Source organism: Blennius ocellaris (genome assembly GCF_963422515.1).
Source record: "Blennius ocellaris genome assembly, chromosome: 20".
NCBI classification, from domain to species: domain Eukaryota; kingdom Metazoa; phylum Chordata; class Actinopteri; order Blenniiformes; family Blenniidae; genus Blennius; species Blennius ocellaris.
The window spans coordinates 14523144-14545016 of NC_137669.1; the positions used below are offsets into that span (position 1 = coordinate 14523144).

General features: G+C 46.9%; 2 protein-coding genes and 1 long non-coding RNA gene across 4 annotated transcripts in view; 2 read left to right on the plus strand and 1 right to left on the minus strand.

Moving 5' to 3' along the window:
• ahdc1 (AT hook, DNA binding motif, containing 1) overlaps positions 1-13533 on the plus strand; it is a 19414-nt gene extending 5881 nt beyond the window's left edge. Inside the window, exons 2-6 of one of the 2 annotated variants that reach the window (XM_080516283.1) lie at positions 4547-4660; positions 5044-6369; positions 6484-8192; positions 8635-10387; positions 11542-13533. In XM_080516283.1, the coding sequence (XP_080372409.1) occupies positions 5164-6369; positions 6484-8192; positions 8635-10381 (4662 nt within the window). In that variant the 5' untranslated portion in view covers positions 4547-4660; positions 5044-5163 and the 3' untranslated portion in view covers positions 10382-10387; positions 11542-13533. Of the gene's footprint in view, positions 1-4546; positions 4661-5007; positions 6370-6483; positions 8193-8634; positions 10388-11541 lie in introns of those variants that run through there. The other variant, XM_080516284.1, reaches the window with a different exon arrangement.
• LOC308144982 lies at positions 5298-14727 on the minus strand. The gene is made up of 3 exons (XR_013937072.1): positions 14612-14727; positions 10202-10375; positions 5298-5432 (listed from the first exon to the last, which is right to left on the minus strand). It is a non-coding gene; the product is annotated as an uncharacterized lncRNA (long non-coding RNA).
• On the plus strand, positions 14490-21784 carry LOC308144980 (putative methyltransferase-like protein 24). Its single transcript, XM_080516285.1, has 5 exons — positions 14490-14927; positions 16204-16302; positions 18437-18573; positions 18759-19026; positions 20450-21784. Exons 1-5 carry the CDS (start codon positions 14604-14606, stop codon positions 20753-20755), a joined length of 1134 nt encoding a protein of 377 aa, XP_080372411.1. The 5' UTR covers positions 14490-14603; the 3' UTR covers positions 20756-21784.
• The last annotated feature ends 89 nt before the right edge of the window (positions 21785-21873 follow it).

Sequence of the window (21873 nt, forward strand, 5' to 3'; positions counted from 1 at the left end):
GGAGAGAGACAGGCAGCGAGAGTGAGACAGTCTACTGGGGGTGGAGAGGGGTGGTGGTGGTGGTGGTGGTGGGGTCCTGATTTTGTGTTGTCTAGTGTTTTGAGCTACTTCTACTGTCCCCCGTGTGCATCCTTGGCTGAGCTGCCACTGTATCTGGTCCGTGTGAAGTCTGTTTACGTTAGATGTGTGTCTGTCTGTCTTAACGTCTGTGCGCCTTTTTTTTTGTTTGTCTGCACATATGGTTTGTGTGTTGGTCTCTATTCATTTATGTGCTCGCGTTGCTCGTGTGTGCGCGCGCGTGCACGTTGCCGGCTCTTGGCAGGAGATACAGCATGCACACTGATGATGGAGATCATTAGGAATTTCCTGCAGCTGGGGAGGTTGCGGCGGTGGTGATGGCGCTTTTTCTCTGTGTCGTGGGGGGGGGGGGGAGGCGGCGGCGGCGGGGGTGAGGGCGGGCGGGTGAACGAGGGAGGAGAGGTCACAGTGAAGGAGAGTGGGTGGAGTGGGGCAGGGGGTCCGCATGCAAGTGTGTTGGTTTGACTGTCTGCTTGACTGACGTATGTGCGCAGAGCCGCAGCCCGACTTGGAGCTCCAAGTTCAGCCCTGTTGAGAAGGTTTGTTGATGGTAATTCGTATGACTCTCCTCGCCCTGTCTGGCATGCTTAGCGGCACCTCGAGCCCTCAGACAACCTAGGTCTGTTGATTAAAAAAAAAAAAAAAAAAGATTTAGATGTGTGTAAGTTTGCTCACTGATTCATGCCTGTTGGGCTGCGGTGCACTGTGGTCAAGGCAGAGCCTCACATTTACATTTTACAGTTCAATTCATTGAGCTGAATTAAAACTTTGCAAACGCTGCGCAAACTTTGCATTGTACTCAAACAAACTTTTTTTTTCTTTGCTCACAACTCAAGAGTTTCAAAACAATCCCTTTAAATGAAAAATTACACTGAGGATGTCTTGTGTTGTGCTGTTCATATAATAAAGATTACGTATGTGGCCTATGGTTCTTCCCAAGATGAGAGATGGTTTCATCCCTTTAACCTCAAACTGATATGGCAACAGAGATTAGGAATATTTTACTCATTCACAGATCTATTAATTTCACTGGTTTGCCTCAGACACACGTTTTAAACATGGGAACTAGAGAATGCGCTGAGAACATGCAAACTCTGCAATTCAGCCCAACACTGATTTGAATCGCTGTAAGTCAAGAGCGCTGACCACGACACCTCTGCCAGGCCCCAAACCATAGCTTCAGAAGTATTTCATTACCACACAGTGTTTCCAATCAGTTCACCATTTCATAGCGATGCGTTTCAATGCCAATTCATTTTAAGCATTTATATATGAATCAAAAACGCAACCTCGCATGTCTGTCTTCACCACTTTGTCTCAACAAAAAAAAAACACTTGCAGATTATTTTAAAACACTTGCAGGTTTGTTTGTGTGAATTTGCCTTTTTTTTTTTTTTTTTTTTTACAATTTCACCTCGTCTTTCGACTGGTGGTTTTTAAAAAAAAAAAATTTGTAGAGTGATTTCATAGTGCGCGCAGCATCGGCTGTTTGAGCTGCAGGTTGAGGTTGCGTCAGGGTGGAGGTGATGTAGAGGAACGGGAGACTGATGGCAGCTAAGTTTTCTACACGGTGTCACTCAGTCTCTACGGACCCCCTGACCCACTTCCCCCTCCCCACCTCCTCCTCTTCTCTCCTGGCCTCACATACACTTTCTCCATCTCACTCCTTTGCTCGCTCTCTGTTTTATCCCCCTTATTCTTATCTGTCTAAACCTCTTGGTGGAGCCCCCTCCTCCCCCCTCCCCGCTCTCTCTCTCTCTCTCTCTCCCTCTCCCTCTCCCTTTCTCTCTCTCTCTCTCTCCCTCCTCTATGTCCCCCATCCCTTACACCCCCCCATGCTGTTTCGGTGCTGCTGCCTGTCTCTTAGCAACAACTGCACACCCGTTAGAGCTCAGTGAGTGCTTTTACAAACACACCCAGGAAGACACACTCGTGCACGTGCACGCTCGCAGGCACACACATACCCACGCCTGCGTGCGCACACACACACTCGCAGTCGTCGTACGCACGGGGTCTAGTTCCTCATTGAGGGTTTCTGCTGGCAGGCCTGTGAGTCTGCAAGCCTTTGTGGCAGTGAGATAGATGGGGAGAGAATAGATATGCCGTACAGCTACCATGTACAAAGTCATTGCGCCTCTCTGTCTATGCACAACAGGGCAGTTGCCCAAACTGGAAATTGACAGGTTCTACTTTCTTGATTCCAGAATCAGAATCGCGCGTACCCTCTGCGGTGTGTCGTGTGGTTGCTTCCATTCCTGTATGCGCACAGAAACACCCAAAACTTTTTGAAGACGGTGGGGAGGGGGGGGGGGGGGGGGGGGGGGATTCAAAATTTTCATGTTCAAAAACTGTTCAAATAATATCATTCATATGGCGGCTGCTTTTTTGTGAAACGGATTCAACAGATCTTCATGTGAGAACCGCACACCACCATGGGCTGTTTTCGCAGAAACAATACTATGCCACTGTGTGCTCTAAAGCCCCAGAGCCATTCACAGTAAAAAATGCACCAAAACGCATTTGCTACGTATGACGGTGATTATATTGGAATGGCTGCTGATGATTGCCAGGAGTGTTTGCTTAAACAATGAATCATAGTGGGAGCGTTTGATTGGCTGGCATCGAAACCCTGTCAGAATGCCCCCCGCAGAGCTCAGTAGAGGGATATTTGCATGTGTGTCTTTGTTTTGTGTGTTATTGTGCATGAGCACATATGTGTGCGTGATATGTCTGTCTTTATGTGTAAATGGATGTGCGAGTGTGTGGGAGGATGAAGCTGTGGGGGCATATTTGCATGCGAGTTTGCGTGTTGGTATGTGTCGCTGTGTGTGTGTGCGTATAGTGTACGTGTGCGTGCGCACGTATGTGCAAGCACATGTGACGCAATGTTTAATTAAAGCATGTGTTCTTCTCTCACAAACTGGTCAAAATGAAGCACTAATTAACGAGCGGCGTTAATTAGACTGTAGAGAAAGTGAGAATGGGAGGAAGGGCAGGGAGACAGCACTGGGCATGAGAGGGAGTGGGTGAGGAGGTTAAGGAAAGTCTGGTGTGTTTCGTCTCCATGTTTGCCTGTCCCAGTTGTGTCATTCCTTGGAGCAGCAGAACATTGAGGTTGCTCCACTCCATGTGTGCAGCCCCGAACACTGCTACAGCGAAACTCTCCCACTCCTCTTCTTTGCTCTACTGCCTCATCCTCCCAGGATTCTTCCTCCTCCTCCTCCTCCTCCTCCTCCTTCTCTTCTTCCACCAACTTTTTCTCCCTCATTTTGCAACAGTCTGTCTGCTTCTGTATTTCCATCTACTTACCCTGCCTCGATAATGTCTTTCACCTTTCCATTCTGTCTCTCTCCTTTTTCATACTTTTCTCACCCATGGAGTCGCTCGTTCTCATTTCTTTTACCTCCACCTCTCCCCATTCCCTCTCCTCCCTATCCCTTTCTCTCTCTCTCTCTCGCTCTCTGTCCGTCTCCCTCCCTCCTAATCAGAGCCATATGTTGGAGAGGGAGGCAGAGACTTCTGACGATGGACATAATTGTGTTGGATGTGGACTGTGTGGTACAGTGCTGGAGCCAGCCGTAGACACACACGCTTGCAAACATTGCACGCACGGCCGTATTTCTGTTGAACGCGCGCGTGTGTGTACAGTCAACATATAGAAGTGACAGCGAGGGTCATATTTCACAATACTTGTGTCTGTTCTTGCCGTCTGTGCTTTCTCATCTGCTCTGGGCTTCTATAATCCCCCCATCAGTCCTGTCTCTCTGTCACCTTCATCTCTCCATCCTCTTAACACCTCTCTATCCATCACCTCTCTGCTTCCCCCTGGTGGCTGCGATTATTCACACATTCTCATTCTTGTTGCACCCTCCGAGTCTAGTGCTTTGTAATGCATTTGAATAGTTTTGGCGAAATGTGGCAGGAATTGTGAGGATGCGTGTGTGCCTTTCACCACTGTTAGACTGTTTTTTTTTTTTTTTTTTGTAATTCAGATTTCTTACAACGCGTAAGAATGCAAATGCAGTGAGATTCAACAACAACAACAAAAAAATGTGCTGAATTCAGTGCACAATTCTGTCTGTCTGGTTCTCATTGTGTCGTGATGTTGAAATCCAGCTGAACAGAGTCGTGGCATTGGACCATCAGCTGGAACATACCAAATTTGAAGCACTAACTACAATTAGCCTTTAAAAATTTATACTGCAAGTCATCTTCCGAAATAATTGTGTCTGATGTGAGATGGTGCAGCCCTCACCAAAATACTGATTCTAGTCTGGCCTGATTCATGCTGTGACATCATGTACTAATCTCTTATTCTCTTTTTCTTTCTGCTCCACCCTCTCTCACAATCTTTTTCACCCCCCCATTCCCCCCACCCCCCCCCCCATTTCTTCCACCTTCCTCAACTGTCTGTCCCTTCCTCTGTCTGTCCCTCGGTCGTTGTCTTTCTTTCTTTCTCTCACTCTAGCAACCATGGGCAGAAGAAAGAAGCAGAGGGGAGAGAGAGAAGTATGTGAGCTCTCCACTGCAGTATTGATGACCCAATGATCCCCTGCAGAACAGAGCCAGTCAGGCAGACAGAGTGAGGCTCAACTCAGAATCAAAATCAGAATCAGCGCCACAGCCATTTGGTAAAAGCAAGCAATTAAGGAGGAAATGAATGGTAAATGTAATCTAATGTTGTAGTGCTGCTGTGTGGGTGGCACAGTTAATAGAAGAGAGTGCATTACAGATTAGGTTTATGGCCCATTGCCAAAAATGTTGGTGATTCTAACACACAATCACATTCCCATCTGTGCTGCAAGTGTTTGATTTTATACATACAGCATGGTTGTGGCTTTACAGTAAGCAATGCACTTAATGACCAGCACTTTGGATTAAATGTATTTAATTCAACAGGAAGGTGTAAATATATGTGTCAAGCTCTCCTCCACATATTAATACTATTTTTGTTTCTGTCCATAGGTCCTGTATTCTACCTGACAGCTGTTTGACAAAGGCGGCTACAAAGCAGAAAGTCTCATTTACGACAACTGATAACGTCCCTCTTTTTCCTGCGTCAGCACCAGTTAAAGTGTCCACTGAATGAGTGGCCTGTCAGATCACCTGCATTCAGGCCAAACTGGCACTCCACTGGACTGCTTTGAGAGTCAGGCCGAGGAAAAAGGCGGCTTGGAAGAGCTTGAAGGGCTGGAAGGACCCGAGTTCTGGACCAGGGAGCTCGGGCTCCAGGGGGGGTTCCAGGATTCCCCTCATGATGGACTGGCACTGGTGACCGCCGACGACATCTCCCCTTCCTCTCCTTCTGCCCTGGCAAACGGCCTCCATCTCCAGAGACGGCTGGGGCACGGCGCCTGCCGGCGGAGACAGACGGAGGCTCACGCACCCGCTGAGACACATACTTTTGCAGAAGCACTGAGAAACATGCAAACGCACATAGATCCAGATGTGAATACACAGCCTTTTTCACACACACTTATGGATACTTGTGGGCCTATGGATATGAACACACTCACAGGTTCAGTGGGGCCAGACCTCGCCAATACTCTCACACCAGAGGCCATACACACAACTTCACCCCAGCCCTTGTCCTTAGCACTTGGCAATCATCCTGCCACCACCAATCAGCTGGCAGCTCATGTTCGATCTGCAGACACAGACATCGCCTCCACATTCTGTCCAGTTCCTACAAGTCCAAGCCCAAACACAGGCTCCTCTCCTCTCCCTTTAGAGACAGAAAAAAAGTATGCACTCCGCAGCTCTGGGCGTCCCCGCTTCCCCTGTCACCTACGCAAATCCTCTCGCCTTCGCCGGAGCACAGAAGATGGAGAAAAAAGAACGGGGAGGGACAAAGGAGGAGAGGAGGGGGCCGTATTGGAAGAGAAGATCTGGAGGGTGAAAGAAGAAGAAGTGGCTGTGGGCCATAAAGAAGAACATTCATCTATCGAAGCTGTTCTGCCAACACCGGCCTGTCAAACAGACATTGCCCTTGCCCTCACTGTACCAAAACCTGCCATTAAAGCTATTCCTAAACCTGGGCCCAGACTTGGGCATAGACCTGGCCCGAAATCCAGGTCTCGGCCAGCACCCAAATCTGTTCAAAAAGCAGGGCCAAAAAGTGTCATGAAACAGCGTCAGGCAGCCCAGTCTATGCACCATCGTTCTACTCCTCATCTCCCATTCTCCAACACATCTGCCATTCCTGCACCTCTGCCAACCGCGAAGGAGGAACCTGTTGCGGAGTTGGGGGTATGTCCTACCAATAACCGCAGACGCGGGCGTTTTGTTGGCGTAAGTTGAATTAAAGTCAAAAATCAAAGTATTCTTCTCTTGCCACGACAATTTCATGTTTGAGCGGCTGTTTTGAGTTGCTGCACCTGTTACATGACGGTCTTTGTTTTACAGGTGAGGAAGATTGTTGTCAAAGTGGCGCGCATTCCCGTCAGCCTCAGCCGCAGACAAAAGAGCTACAAAATTTCTAATATGGAGACGGTTACAGGCACAGAGAAAAGTAATGACTGCAGTGTGGAGGGCTCGGAGCCAGTGCGAGAGCCAACTGCACTTCTCCGCATGAAGAACAATGGGAAGAGCGTTATGGTGATGTTCCCTCCCGGAGAGCTCCCTGTAATTCTGAAGCGCAGACGGGGGCGACCACCGAAACAGCCTCTCCCAGGAATACCGGTGGAGCCTCCCAATCCCGGGAATGCCGCTGGTAATGGAGACCAGCCTAAGAAGCCTCGCAGGCGCCGTCGGACTAAACTCCCTTGTCCTTATCCATCTTATGTTAATGACACGAATGATGTGAAAACGGAATATGGAGACGTTCTCTCCAAGCTCGCCTTTTTAAACCGTCAGCCCCCGGCCACTGGACGCTGCTCCCCCCCTCGCTGCTGGACACCGAGCGAGCCGGAAAGCTTCCACGTCCCCTTGGAAAACCCTGGAATATCCACCCTGCTCCACAGACTCACCGGATACAGACGTCCCCGAGGAGGCAGGGGAGGGGGGGTAGGAAGAGGTGGGGGAGCAGCAGGGGGGATCGGAGGTGGTGAGTGCAATAAGAGCACCTTCAGTGACTTCTTTGAATCGATTGGAAAAAAGAGAAAACTGAGCCCCCTGTCTGAGCATGGATTACCTCGGAAAAGGGGGAAGGGAGCGGGCGGGACGGGTAGGGGAGGAGGTGTGGTGGGAACAGAGCCTGGGGCGGAGAAAACAGTCAGGCGGAGACGTGTGAGAAAAAACGGTGCTTTCAAAGGAGGCGTCATGTCTGTGGGACAGGACTGGCCCAATGGGGCAGGTGGCTGGGGTGAGGAGGGTATAATGGACAAGGAGAAAGTTTTAGGGGGTTATCAGCTCTGTGGATCTCCAAGGGGGGGCTTCTCCTCGTGCGAGGTTGGAAGAGGGGGTTCCTTCGGTGGTCCAGGAGGAAGCAGGGGCATTATGGCATGTGGAGAAGATTCGCAGGGCCTCTTTGCTGGATATTTTAGATCGCTGCTCGACTCTGATGATTCCTCAGACCTGCTGGACATCTCCTCCTCACAGTCAGACCCCCGCAAAGCCTCTTCTACCCCAGGTTATGAGCCATCCAGCCCAGCTACTAGCCACAGCTGGTCTCCCGCATTCCCGAAGTGGAGCACTAAAGGTGCAAATTCTGGGGTAGAAGGCTCAGTCCATACACATTGCTCCCCAGCCCGGCCTCCATACAGCTATGCTAACCTGGCCCAAACCTCCCCCACCACATCTACCTATCCTAAATCCACTCCTCCATCTCTCTCACACTCTCCCAGCTCCCCCCATCCTGCCTCTTATGGTCAGTACTCCTCTGGCTACTCTTGCTCCTCCCCCGCGGTGCCACAGAGGTCATCAGACTGCAGCTTTGCGTACAGCAGTGGCAAGACCACCCCCGTCGGTCAAATGGGTTATTCCAGCTATCAAGCGGCAGCAAAACGGGGCTTTGGTGGATATCCTGGAGCAAGTCATTTGTCTTTGATGAGGGGCGAGTTAACAGGACCCACCTCACCAGGAGGGGGGTACATGTCTGTGGCCAAAAGCAGCCCTTTCAGCTCCTCCTCTCCAGAAGGCTTCAGACAGTACAACTCCAATCAGTGGAGCTACAGGTAGGTCCCTTCTACCAGTCTTTCCTCATAACACACTGCATACAATCGATTAGAAAAAATATTGAGTCGTAGTAATGCAAATTTACACACAAAAAGCTGACACGGTATGAAAAATATTTGTAGGAAAATGTGACTAAATCTTTTTTTATTCCACTTAAAGAGAAGGTCAAATTAAAATTCTTATTCGCAACAGGATCAAAGACATGTGAATTACTCAGTACGAATGTTTCACCCAAACACATTTTCAAATCTACCATGTCCACTGTGTGCTAATTAAGAGTCAGCCAAATGTCTGCGCTTATCTCAGAAATCCATAGATGGAATCTGCATTTGCATCAATGAAATCACGACAAAGAGCGGTGAAATAGGAAGTAGTGCTGAAATGTTATATTTGTTTTACTTAAAATGTGTGGTGGTATGTTTGTGTTTCATTTTGTTCCAGACAAGGGTTTGGTGCCTGGACAGACAGCTTTGGGAGTCAGTATCATGGCTATAGTGAATACGGCTCGAATGAGTCCAAAGACATCTTGGATATTTCAAACTATACCCCCCAGAAGGCTAAGCGGCACCCATTCCCTGAAAGCCTATCAGAATCCTCATCTGACTCCTCACATCTTGGCTCAGCAGTAACTGGTAGTGGCCCGAACTCTGCAGGTGGCACATACAAGCAGAATGAGGCTGTTTCCGTGAGTGGAGAGGGAGGGCAATCAAGTCTGTCGAGTCTGGAGAAGCTGATGATGGATTGGCATGAGAGTGCCTCAGGGCCTACATATAATTGGAGCCAGAACGTCCTCTTCCAGGGAGGGGGAACCAGCAAACCCGGCCGTGGTCGCAGAAAACGGACTGAAGTACAATCAGAAAAAGAAGGGATTTTGACTTTGCACTCTGATTCTCCATCCAGTCCTTCCCCGACACCGACACCTGGACCTAAGAGGGGAGGGGTTGGAGGACGGGGCAGAGGGTCCAGAGGAGGCAGAGGAGGTCTTTCTTCTTGTCAGAGGGAGCGACCGTCAGCCTCCAAAGGCAGGGGCAAGGCGTCCGCTACATCAGGAGTGGGACTCGTCCTGTCTGCTGGAGGTCCAGAGGGGTCTGGTCTTTTCCAGGAGGGGCTGGATTATTACAGTGGAGACAGTAGCAGCCTGTCTCCCCTGGCCACTCCCAATCCCGCGCCACCATCCAGCTACGTCCAGGAACCCTGTGAGTACCCCTCCCCTTATTCTGCCCACCCCTCCACGCCTTCGTCTGAGGAGCGATATCCAGCTTTATTTCCTGGAGAGTCCTGCTCTTCCCTCTCACCCAGTGTTTCATCTCCTCCCTACCCCCCTAAACCAACCCCTCCTCCACCCCAGGCTTACCACCTTGTCCCATCCAGGACCTTTTCCCCTTCCTGCTCCCCTTCACCGCGGGTCACACCCCTCTGCGGCACCGCATTGAGTCCTTCGCAGCGACCTCCTCCGAAAGACACCCAGTTTTCACAGTACGATTCCCCGAGCTACTGCAGCTCTCCGTACTGGTACGGACAGACGTCACACAGCGGCAGCCCCAGCCCGCACTCTCACAGCACGCACTCCAATACAGCCATGCATGCGCACAGCAACCTGCACACAAGTCCGCATGGAAATACCCACAACAATGCACTCATGAGCCCAAATTCAAACGCGCACCTGAACCCGACTCCCCTCGACTCGCATCACCTTAACGCGCAGTCCCACACAAGCCTGAGCTCACACACCAACACGCATCCGATCACACACCTCCAGAGCAACCCTCTGTCCCACTCCAGCCCCCTCAGCAACAATCAGCCCCACCACAACACACACGCCAACCTGAACACTCACCTCCCCTCCCACCCGCACTCCAACCCCAGCCCCGGCCTCCACCCCCACTCGGCACCCGTGCTTTACGAGGAGCGCAGCCCTCCCTCGGCCCTGACCCCTCACAAGCGGGATATGACCCAACACGCCATGAATACAGGCCATCGCCAGGGCCTCTTGCCACACTCCCCATACCCCAAATCTCCCCTGGAATCCTCGCCCCATCAGGAGGAAAGTAGTGGCTTCTCCCTGCCCCAACAGTCCTACCAAGGCATGGGGCACCGCTACCCCTCCCAGGCGGCTCAGAGTAGTGGGGTGCTGTGCCAGCTCCTGGACCCAGCCAATGATGACAGCTTCAGCGTCACCAGCCTGTAACGACAGGTGAGCTCATGCCGTTTGTAACGCTCAGCTCAGGCACATATGAGTCGCTTAAAAAAAGAAAACAAGGTTGAGATCACAAATTAAATTGTTTTAACATGATACATCAAATTTTAATAAAAATGTTTAATAATGCCCCCAACACATTAAAGTTGTTTTAAGATTTTAGTTACAAAAAACTAAATTAACTACTTGATAACTTACCTTCGGCCAGGTTACTTTCGTGAAAAAGTTTCTATTATCACTCATACACATTTAAGATTTACTTTATACATAAAAAGAACAAACTCTTCTTAGCTTCAAACAGCACAGTGATAATAATTTTCAGAGAGACTTTGATGACTGAAGACAACATACTTATTATTGATGGAGACTGCAAAGAAAACTTTGCAGTCTTCTTTGACAGACAAAAGCAGACAAAAGCAGTCTAAAAGACATCGTGTTTGGGTTGTTTATGTTAAAAAAAAAATAATACATACCCATGCGTTCACTGAACGTTTGATAAAACGGATTTAATGATGACAATTTCAGTGGTAACTGATCAAATGCAGTGTAATAAGACATTTGCATTGCAGCATTAGCCCTGTGGATCTGTGAGCGACATCTGCCCTGCAAGCCAAAGTTAAAACAACCAGGGTTATCAATCAATTTTATTCAAGATATAAAAATGATTAAATAAAAGCATTAAAAATGCGTGGGACTGTGTCTCCGGCGAGCCTGTTAAACTATTCTTTTTATGTTCTACTGGTGAACAATGCCGGGGAAAAAAATGGCCAACAGTTAAACCTTATTGTTGAATCCTGCCCCACAAACTCTCCAGGTACATATTTGCAAATTGCTGCCTTTTTAATGGAAATTACAGTTGGATTTAAATAGGTTTTATGGTAGCTGGTATTTCAAAACATTGGATGCTCGGAAGGTCCATATATCAGGTTGTACAGTGATGCACACACATGCAGATCAATTTAAATGTAGGAGAACACAGCACTAACACAGTGTACCTGTTATTATGCGGGTTACCTGCAGGACAGGGTATTTACGAGGTGTTAAAATGCAGAAAAACGTTATGCAGCACCTGACTGTCAAATCACGACTTCAGAATTTTTAATACATAATATTTTTGTCTCTCCTGTTCTGTGTTTTTTTTTTTCTTGTAGGTGCATTCAACCCAAGCTTTTACAGATTTGCATTCTGTTTTTGTTTTTGTTAATGAGACTTCTTTGTGAGAGACTGTGAAATGAAGGGTGAGAATTTAGCTGCCAACTTTGGACAGTAGAGCTTTAATTCTCCAGCATTGACAATCAAGATCAGATTTAACTCACGTGCTCAAGCATGCACATAAACAAATGCACACACATGCACACAGACACAGACACGCATGTGCAGATTAGTCCACTACCTAAAGACGAACACGTGAAGTCATACAAGTGCACGCGCTCTATGCTGGAATGAGGGAACGGCCCGAGAGGAGCTGACAGATGACGACCAGACGCTCACAGACAGAGACAAATCTATTTCTACACCCCCTCTTGAGTCCCGCTGTGATACACACAGGACTCATTTTCCCAGAAGCCTGTATCTCACCAAATAATTCTGGTTCCGTTCTGTACATCGGCAGTATAGACAAACTAGGATTACACTTTCTCTCTTTCTCTCTCTCTCTCTCTCTCTCTCTCTCTCTCTATTTTCTCCCCTCTTCTGCTAAACCAGCAACCATGTTCTGCACTCGACTCACTAACCCTGCATTTATGTATTGTGCCCTAACCTGAACCGCATCTGAGCCCAAAATCAACTTTTTAAATACCATGAGCCTCGCAAATGTCCTGCTCTGTGCACTCCTTGTGTTGTGTCCCATAAGAGAAAAGTGGACTGAATCAGTTTCTGCTCTTGAAATACCAGCATCTGTACATATGACTCCAGCTCCAAGCCAGCGGGCCTCTCTTCACTCTTAAGGCCTGTCATCAACTTGCTCTTCTCTGCGTTTTTGCCATGGTTTCTCTGCTCTGGGGGAAGGAGGACTGCAGCATGGAGACTCAACATCTTGTGTTTTGCTGTTTTAACTACAAGGGAAGAGACATTGAAATCACACAGTGGCCCCAAAGAGACTCTTTGTTTTTTTTGTGTGCGAACGTGAAGACAGAGGGTGCAATGCATGTATTTGTGTGTACGTGTGCATATATGTGTGCGTATGAGTGTGTATGTGTGTGTGCGTGCCTGTGGGGTCCAAAGGAGTGACGCTCCCCAGACACAAAAGTCTTGGCGGGGCCTCATCCTTTCTTTCACTCTCTCCCTTCTTTTTCTGTGGTCTTGTGTTGTTTGGTGCTTTTTGTGATGGAAAAAAAAATGTATATCTGTCTGTTACATATCATGTATGTATCTGAGGTGCAAAATATTTAAATACACATTCTGTTCTTGCCATTGGTAATCTTGTCTGTAGCGCACTGCTTCTTTAACAGATCATGCTGGTGTGTGCGTGCGTGTGTGTGTTTTAGAGCCTCCGTGAGTATTGGGTTTTGCCCAGGCTGTCTGGGGCTGTGAGCGAGTGAGCGGGTGGGTTCAATCAAGGACACAATTCGACGGAGTGAAAGGGAGGGGAGGAGAGGAATGGATGGCGGGGAGAGCAGGGGAGGATGTGTTGGAGAAAAGAAAAAAAAAGAAAAAAGAAAAAAGGAAGAAACCAGACTGAGGAAATCAGAAAAGGGTGTCGAAGAGGTTTCTACAGCCACTGAAACAAAATGTACAAAACAGGAGTTTGGAAATTCCTCACCCAAATAAGGAAAAGCACAAAGTAAAGGCTGGTGGCACTGGAGAGCTGACAGGAAAAGACCCCATGCACATTTCATATCCTCACAGGAAAACTTGCTATCAGCCAACAAATATTGTACATCTGCAGTTTGTGTGTGTGCGCGAGTGTTTGTGCCAGACAGAGAGAGCGAGCAGGAAAGAAGGAAAGCAGATGGGGGAAGTTTACTGGCTGCATATTGTGTACAGTTTGTCAACAGGCTGACTAAATAGACTCAGACATGGCCGGAGGAAATGTGTTTGCTGTGACATTCCACTGTATGGTGGAAGGGGACACGTACTGTCAACAGTGCTACATGACAGAGAGGAGGAGGAGGAGGAGGAGGAGGTGCAGAGCAACAGCTCGCTTTCTGGCTTCTCCTTTGTGCTGCATCCACATAAGATGCTGCTGCTTCATTTACATTTAAACGTAATTACAGCCAGCTGCAACCTTTGCTCAAAACAAGTTTACCAATCTGTCATTATCTGTGACTCTGTGTCTCAAAAACTACAAGCGAAATCATTTTCCTAAGTAAAAGCAGACTTAACCCCTCCCCTCAATTAAAAACTGAGCAGATTTGAGGACATGGAGGCATTTACTAATATTCAATGTGTCCATAACTTCTCCTTTAACGAGACATTTTATGTCAGTACAACTGTGCTCTTACATTATCACATATGTATATATGGCTTCAAATTGTTGAAAAATCCGCATTTAACACATGAGTGCAACAAGTTCATATATATATATATAATACTGATGTTCAAGCAGGCGCTTGTTCAGTGTACTGTGCATAATATGAAAAATTATATTTTTCAGAGTAGCAAGTAAATGGTGGGGGAAATGGTACACCATGTTCCTCTTATGTAAAAAGATTAGGGCCATAAAATTATAAATACGAGGAACTTTGATTAATACTTGCATGGTGAATTGATTGAAATACCTTAAATGAAAACAAGTGGGGAATAAAATATATTTAAATATGATATCTATACCACCATACCAATGAGAACATAAAAAGGTGTTTTTGTTTTTTTTTGTCAACTCCTGCTTTGCTTGCATTGCCACATGCTGTTTGGGGAAACGTTCATTTATTTAAAATCAGATAACATGTTTTCAGCCTGAGTCATTATCCTGTTTACTCCAGAAACGAGTGAATTGTAACTTGGTGCACCGGTGAGTCCTGGAGGTTGTCGGCCACTGAGCGGCGATCAGGCCACAACTGACCGAGGAATGCGCGTCGTCACCACATCTTTCCCCCCGGGGGGTCACAGCAAGACGGGGGGAGGAGGAGGAGGGGGAGGAGGAAGAGGAGGAGGAGGAGGAGGAGGGGAGTCCTCAGCTGGGACTTTCCTCACTGCCCTGTGGGAAAAAGGCAGAAATCACGAGGCACCGGGCCGGAGATGCCTCCAGAGAGGCGGCGGCGGAGGAGGAGGAATGCTGACCTGTGCGCGTTGGCCAGGGCGCAGCGGTGGTCTGTCCCTCCGCACGGGGATCCTGCTCCTGCTGGTCCCCCCGTTTCTCCTCGCGCTCCAGCAGCTGCTCGTGGTGGGCTCGCGGCTGCCCGGAGGGTCGGAGGACGGGAGGATCGCCTTCACCGTGATCAGCATCGAGCCGGCCGAGAGGACGCAGAGCCGGCGGCCAGGTGCGCAGCGTGGGGAGGAAGAGGAGGAGGAGGAGGAGGAGGAGGAAGAAGAAGAAGATGGGGAGCAGAGGGAGGGGACTCGTTTTTACGAGGAGAATGAGCTGCACTCGCGCCAGGTTGGTTTTGTTGCACAAAGTTCATTGCAATACTTTCTGGATGTTTGCAACACATACTGTATCTGTGACACGCTTACAAATTGCATGCATCATTGCACAGTTTTCAAAGTGTGTGTGCGTGTGTGTGTGCGCGCGCGCGTGTGATCTGATGTTCACGGGGATGTGGTTTCCCAGCATGATTTTTTATCTTTGTGACTTTTGAAAAGAGATCATGATACAGTTATTAAAACATCACATGCAGACAGTGGAGTGACTGCATTTAACCCATCACGAAGCAGCTGCAGGCAGCCATTGTGCAGCTCCCCGGGAGCACTCAGGGGTTGAGAAGCCTTGCTCAAAGGCTCACAGTTGTGGCGATTAGTGGGACAAGCTGTGACTTATTTCTCCAACCAAAAACCTCTTTGCCAAGGAATTCAAACCAAGACGAACTCCAGGCCAACGCAGCGCAACAAGAAATGTGTAGAACTGAATTCACTAATAGGTTCAATAAAACTAAACTGAAATTGAAAATAAGCTTGAGTGCCAAATGCAACTTAAAACAATTGGAAACCTTCCAAATTGAAAGCATATACGCCAGAAAATGTATGCTTTTATTGAATCCCAATAGAAAACTTTCGGGATGTTTAGGATTCAATCAAAAAAAAAATCCCTTTGGACATCTTGTTGTCGTCGTGTCCTCCTCCACGGCTCTGAGAGTTTTTATAGGCCTGATGGAACAGGTGAGGGCAGCGCTGACCCCAGGTCGGAGCGAGGTGGCAGCTGTTCTTCCTTTCTGTGGCACTTCGAACCTCCATCTGTGCTTGAGATGGTGCATCTGTCTTCGTCTTTCCCCCTAAACTCCTCCTCTGTCCTCCTCACTCACTCACTCACTCCTTCACTCATTCATTCTCCCTTTCTCCCACTGTCTCTTTATGTGCCCAAGGCTAAACTCTCTGACTCATTCTTGTGAATCATCAACCCCCCCCCCCCCCCCACCCACCCCCTCCCTCTCTACAGAGGTTGCCATGGTGACCACAGGGTTCAGTTCAGTGTGAGTTGGGTGGGGGGGTATATGTGCCTTTATGTTTTTTTTGTATGTTCCATTGCCTCAAGCAAATATACAGTAATGTTGCTGACTGAGGTCATTGCCTGTGACCTCCCTCCCTTTGCACTCAAACGCGTTGCTGCCATGCCTTTGCATTATTCAGCCTCCTCTCGAAACTCCTATGGATGCGCCGGCGTTCCTTGCACTGTAGTATCTCCAAGTGTGTAACGATTTACGCGTGCACATTCCCAGGTGGGACCCGGGGCCTTGAAGGTGCAACCGTGGGCGTCCGATAAGCCGTCCTTCACGGCAGAACTCAGCCGTATCGTTGGGCACATCACAAGGCCGCAGGTAGGCTGCGCCGAATGAAACCGGCGGCGGAGTGGCGACGCCGCGTGAAAACATCACCGAACCGCCGAAAAGTTGGCTAAACTGCAACGACAGATGAAAAATAATCTCATCACATGGAACCTGAACCTAAGAGGACCCATCGTTGTTATTTTTAGGTTATGTCACAGTTCTGTAACTAAGGAACTGAAGCACGCTTGTACCAGCATCACAGAAATAGATGAAGCAGGGAGACGTTGTAAGGGGAGGTATATGTACAAAGAAAGACAAGACAAGATTGTATTTATATGTAGAGCCGAAAGTTTTTGGTTAGTTACCCACTGAAATATTGGTGCGTGACCCTTTGTCACAGGTTGCAAATGATGGTGAGCTGCAGGCGGTTTAACCACATTTTTATTTTCACTGCTTTATTGGCGCAATTTTATACTGTGGAAAGATGGGAAATAGGCTAAATTTAATAAAGAAACAGCTCAAATTAGATACAAATGGAGTGGAGGATTTTTTTGTGTGTTTTTTTTTCTCTTCATTTCTGTTTTCAGAATTATGCCTTGTGACTTCTTAGATTTATCTCCGCCAACATCAAGGAGGCCCTGACCCTTAGGCTCTGAACCATTGGTCGAAAATATAGCACCCTCCCTCAAGCTCTCAGGCTAAACTTGAGCTCATATTTCTGCAGCCAGAAGTTAAATCTTGCCAAGCCCTAACAACAATCAATAAAAAAAAATAAAAAAACTTCACTTTTACTTCACTTCTGCAACTGCAGACTAGTGTGGGGGTTAACGTAGCAGTAATATGATCAGTCAAGCCCTGTCAATATGCTGGCAGCAGGATTCTGCCAGATCTGGAGCCAGCGAGGACGTTCAGTTCCAGACTGGAAACCCCCGAATGAGAGTTAAAACTTACACAACAAAAAGTGCAGCCGAACAGGGAAGGAGCGTTATTCCTCTTCACATTAAATCTCGTGCATTGTGCTGATTGTCTTTGCCATTCTTTTATCTATTCAATTGCACACAGTGACTCAGATATAATTCACTATTGTAATTGTGTTCCACTAGTTGAGTGCTCACCTACATTTCATATATAATTCTTTCATTTCAAACAAGCGGTTTGTTGCTCATTTCTAATTTGGAGCTGCCGACGTGCCAGTAATTGTGTGTGTGGTTACGTGCGACTCCCTGTTTCTCCGTTTGCTCTGGGATGGACTGGTGACCTGTTGATCCAGAACCTGAACTAGATGAAGCAGTAAGAATGTTGACTTTCTACTATGAAAGTACATTTAGTCCCGTCATGCATGGATTTATCTTAACCGGTGAATTTCTCGTTCAGATGAGACCTATTTCATAGGAAATGTTTTTTTGGGATTCCAGCTTGTCTAATGTAGTGGACCACATGCTGTTTTAGTGTGAATGGCAGAAGAACTTAAGGATGAACAAAGTGGAGCAGTAGAAATTTAAATGATTCCATAATATTACATAAATTATAGTAATTCTTCACCACAGATGTCAAGAGCCAAGCTCATTTCTTATTACGTCCACCAAGGATGAAATAAAATCCCCGACGCCTGTCTGCCTATTATCAAGATTACGTCAAAACCACAGTGTCGAAAATTTCACCACAGGTAGATTTTAGAAATGTCTGATTGCTCTTGTTTCTATTTTGTCTGACACTGAAGAGGGTTATTATTTATTCATTTGTTTTTCTCTTAAAACAAACTATTATCGCAAACAACAAGAGCTTTAAGACGTAACACCGTGATGATGATGATGGTGATGATGATGATGATGATGATGATGATGATGATGATGATGATGATGATGATAGTGAAAGAAAAACACACGCTCCTTTTTCCCAGATCATTTTTTCCTTTTGCCGTTCCAACTATTTTGAAAGGGGAAAAGAGGCAGCGTTGCCAACATTCCACTATAACACACAATAAATCACTGGCAAGCCAAGGGTGTCCTTTATGCAACACAACAGGAATTAGAAGGGTGGCTGGAGTGAACGAGGACAGATGGTTGAGCACGACATGCCCATTACACAGGAAGAAGTCCACGGGCTGAGTCCCGCGAGGCCGAGGCTGCTGCCCAACCCATTTCACCTGTCTCTCTCCCCGTGCCCCCCCCCCCCCCCCCCACAGCTCAACTGCTCCAGGGTTTTGTCTCCGGGGCAGGCTCGGGACGCGCGGCACCCTGCAGCCGCGGCCCACTGGCTGCTGTGTGCCGAGGACTGGCTCATTCCGGCTGGAGACGGAGCGTGTGTTGCATATTCCTTCAGGTGTGCCCATATGTCTGCACTGTGCACTCATGTCAGCGCACGCGCCGTCGCCGTTGCGCGCTCGTACCGACGGGACGGGTTGAAATAAACAATGCAATGCATATTTAATCATGCATGCGCTAATCTTCAAAGTAGCCGTGTGCTCCCCTGCCTCTCCGTCTATCTCTGTGTCTTTGTCTCGCCAGCATGGTCGGGGGAGACGCAGACTTTCTGAGGACCGTGTCAGGGCTGGGATGCGAAGTTCACAGTTTTGATCTCCGCAACTCCGATGCATCTGGTGGTCGCCGTGGCAACAGTTTGGCGAGTAACCGTGGCGACGGAGGTGTGGTCAGCCAGCACAAGATGTGGCTGGAGTGGCGAGCGCGAAAGAGACGCGAGCACGGGGCGAGAGGCAACCCGGGTGGTGTTTCTCAAACACTGGCAGACATCATGGCAGCTCTGGGACATCGCACAGTACGACACACGCGCACACACACACACACACACACACACACACACACACACACACACACACACACACACACACACACACACACACACACACACACACACACACACACGCAAATTCAGAGGAACGGAGCCAAACTAACATACCTCAGAGTCTTTTCACCCCAACATACCCAGAAACCTCTTTTACTTGGACGTTCCCATGGCAACAGGGCTCTGCGCCATCCCTGGCTGCCATGGCAACAATTTAAGTGCATGAATCACAGTCTGGCCCAGTTACAGCCTGCAGCCACAAGAGGGAACTACATACCTGCAATTTGAGTCCGTGATGGCCCACAAGCAGAAGAAGTGCTTGGAGATATCAATTTGTAAATATTTAATGATGATTTTATTTCATTTCCAAATATTTGGGTATTCTGATTAGAGGCGTACTTGCAAAACTAAATGCTGACAGCTTATGTGTAAATGATTATTAAACATGCAGATGATATTGTAAATCCAACTGAATATGCGCCAAACTTTTGCAATTCTTGTCAGGTTCAGCAGAGATTCTCTTTTATTAACAAAATGATAAGGCCTTTTTAGTTTGGGAAGCCATTTTCAGAATATTTCCTTGACTAGATCAGACTGACTCTCTCTGTATGCTGTTTGCTCAGCTTTATGAACTCACATGTATAAATGTGCCCTGAATCTGATATAAATGTTGAGTTTCCTATCACGACACAAGACATATTTTTCTTTTAATTGTTTTTGTTTTGTTTAGAAAAAGACAGGCTTCACACATATATTTTGAATTTTCTTATTTGTATCCACTTATACATTGTTTTCTTATTCTGTGAAAAAAAATCCAACAAAAAGAAACAGTTTAAGATAAACACCAGAAATTAACAACTCAAGGCGACATGTAGCCTGCATCCATATTCTTTGAAGCCCTCAAACCAGTTTCGTATAATTATTACATAATTGGCTTCACAAGTAACAAGAAGAGGAAAGTCATTTTAAAAGTCAATTCAATTGTAAATATTGACCCAGTGAAAAAGGCGAGAGAGGACGTGAGAGGTTTTAAAGTACGTCGTACTCTTGATTGCTTCATATTAAGATTCATATTTGCTTGCTGCAATCTTTTTTTGTTTTTCTTTTCATTTCTTTGTAAAGCTCTGTGAATTGACTTATCTCTGGAGGGGGCTCTGTAAATAACTTTCCATTGCCTTGCCTTTATGAAATCAGTCACCATCAGCCTGATAAATCCTCGCTTTGGGGAGGGTAACATTTTTGTGGCCTTCAATCTGAGCAAAACTGTATTCAGTGGCCTGTGCCAATTTCAGTTTCAAGTTTTAGAATTGTGGAACTTGCGTGATGCAACCAACTAATTAGGTCCAAAAAATATCATGGAATTGCAAAGTGATCGAATCTTTTTTGATGTCCTCAGGTGCACTTCTTGTACGCTGACCTGCTGAGTGCCGAGTGGCGGGTTTTCCAGAGCTGGATCGAGTCAGGGACCCTTCAAAATGTCCATCATCTGGTCGCCACCCTGCATCTCCAGTGGGCGGGCTTTGAGGTGGGCGGAACCGACGAGGAGGTGCTCCGCTATTGGTTCAGTGTTCTTCAGGGTCTTCGATTCTCTGGACTCAAGCTGGTCCACAGCTCTGCAGGAGAGGGTCACACTGTTCTGAAACAGACTGTGCAGAACGCCTGCAGCTCCTACACGCTGAGCTGGGTTAATACACAACACTGACATTCCTGCGCCGAGGAACAGAGCAGCACACAATCCCAAGCAGCTGATGTTAAACAAGAAAGAGAACCCAGACAGTTTTGGTGGAGTGGATGAGTTTTTGTTTGATTTACTTGAGAGTTCAAGCACATCTTCACATCTCCCTCTAGTGGACGTGAACGGTTCTGCTCTGCGATTCTATTTTTGAGGGAAATGGTGTTTCGTCCATGATTTGACCAAATATGGAGGGGGAAAAAAAGGGATCATTAATAAGGACGCAATACAAACTATGAAAGGTGATTATGTCTTACACACAAATCCTGATGCAGTGGTTTCTTAGCTCTTTTGTTTGTCAACATTCCAGTCTGCCGTAAATCCTTCGATATGCAATAAACCTTTACCATGAAAAGAGCTTTCACTTGATTGTGCCTATTGTATTGGATATCACCACTTTCATATGTCCTTCCTCTGTGGACTAAAAGTCCACCTCGTTACACCTGAACAATCAAATATGACCCAGTGCTGCATTACTGTCAAAAATTCAGCTTTTACAAAAGCAATATTATTCAATGTCTTGGGGACCACCAAAGAACTTTTCATTACATTTTTTTTTGGTTGAATTTGAGGTTGAAGTTTAGACTTGATTTTATTTTTATTGATCTGTGTTCCTGATTGTTAAAACATTTATCTCCAGCTCCAGCTGGAAGGTGTTTAAGGAAAAGTATGATAGAATTATATTTCAGGTAGTTTTGTCATTCATGTTTTGATTGTATCTGAAAACCATATTTGACTCAAGATTGATAGTCACCGTTGAATTTTTACATTTGAATTTGTTTGTTTTTTGTTTTTATTTATAGTCTTCACATGATGTTTTCTTGATAGTCTGTGGAGGAATATTGAAAAACAACCTTTCCAATGTTCACCATGCAGTCACATAATACTGAATGTAGAAACGGGAGTTTGCAAAGTACAAAAAAAAAATGTCTATATCACTGTTTATTCCAAACCATGTATGTAAACACTATATGATGCAAAATTCATATAAACACAAGACTTGAATTTGTTTCTTTGTCCCTTGAATCTTGTCCAAATCCAGTTTGCACAGACTGACGTGTAAAAGATGGACGGTGAGATTTTTTACA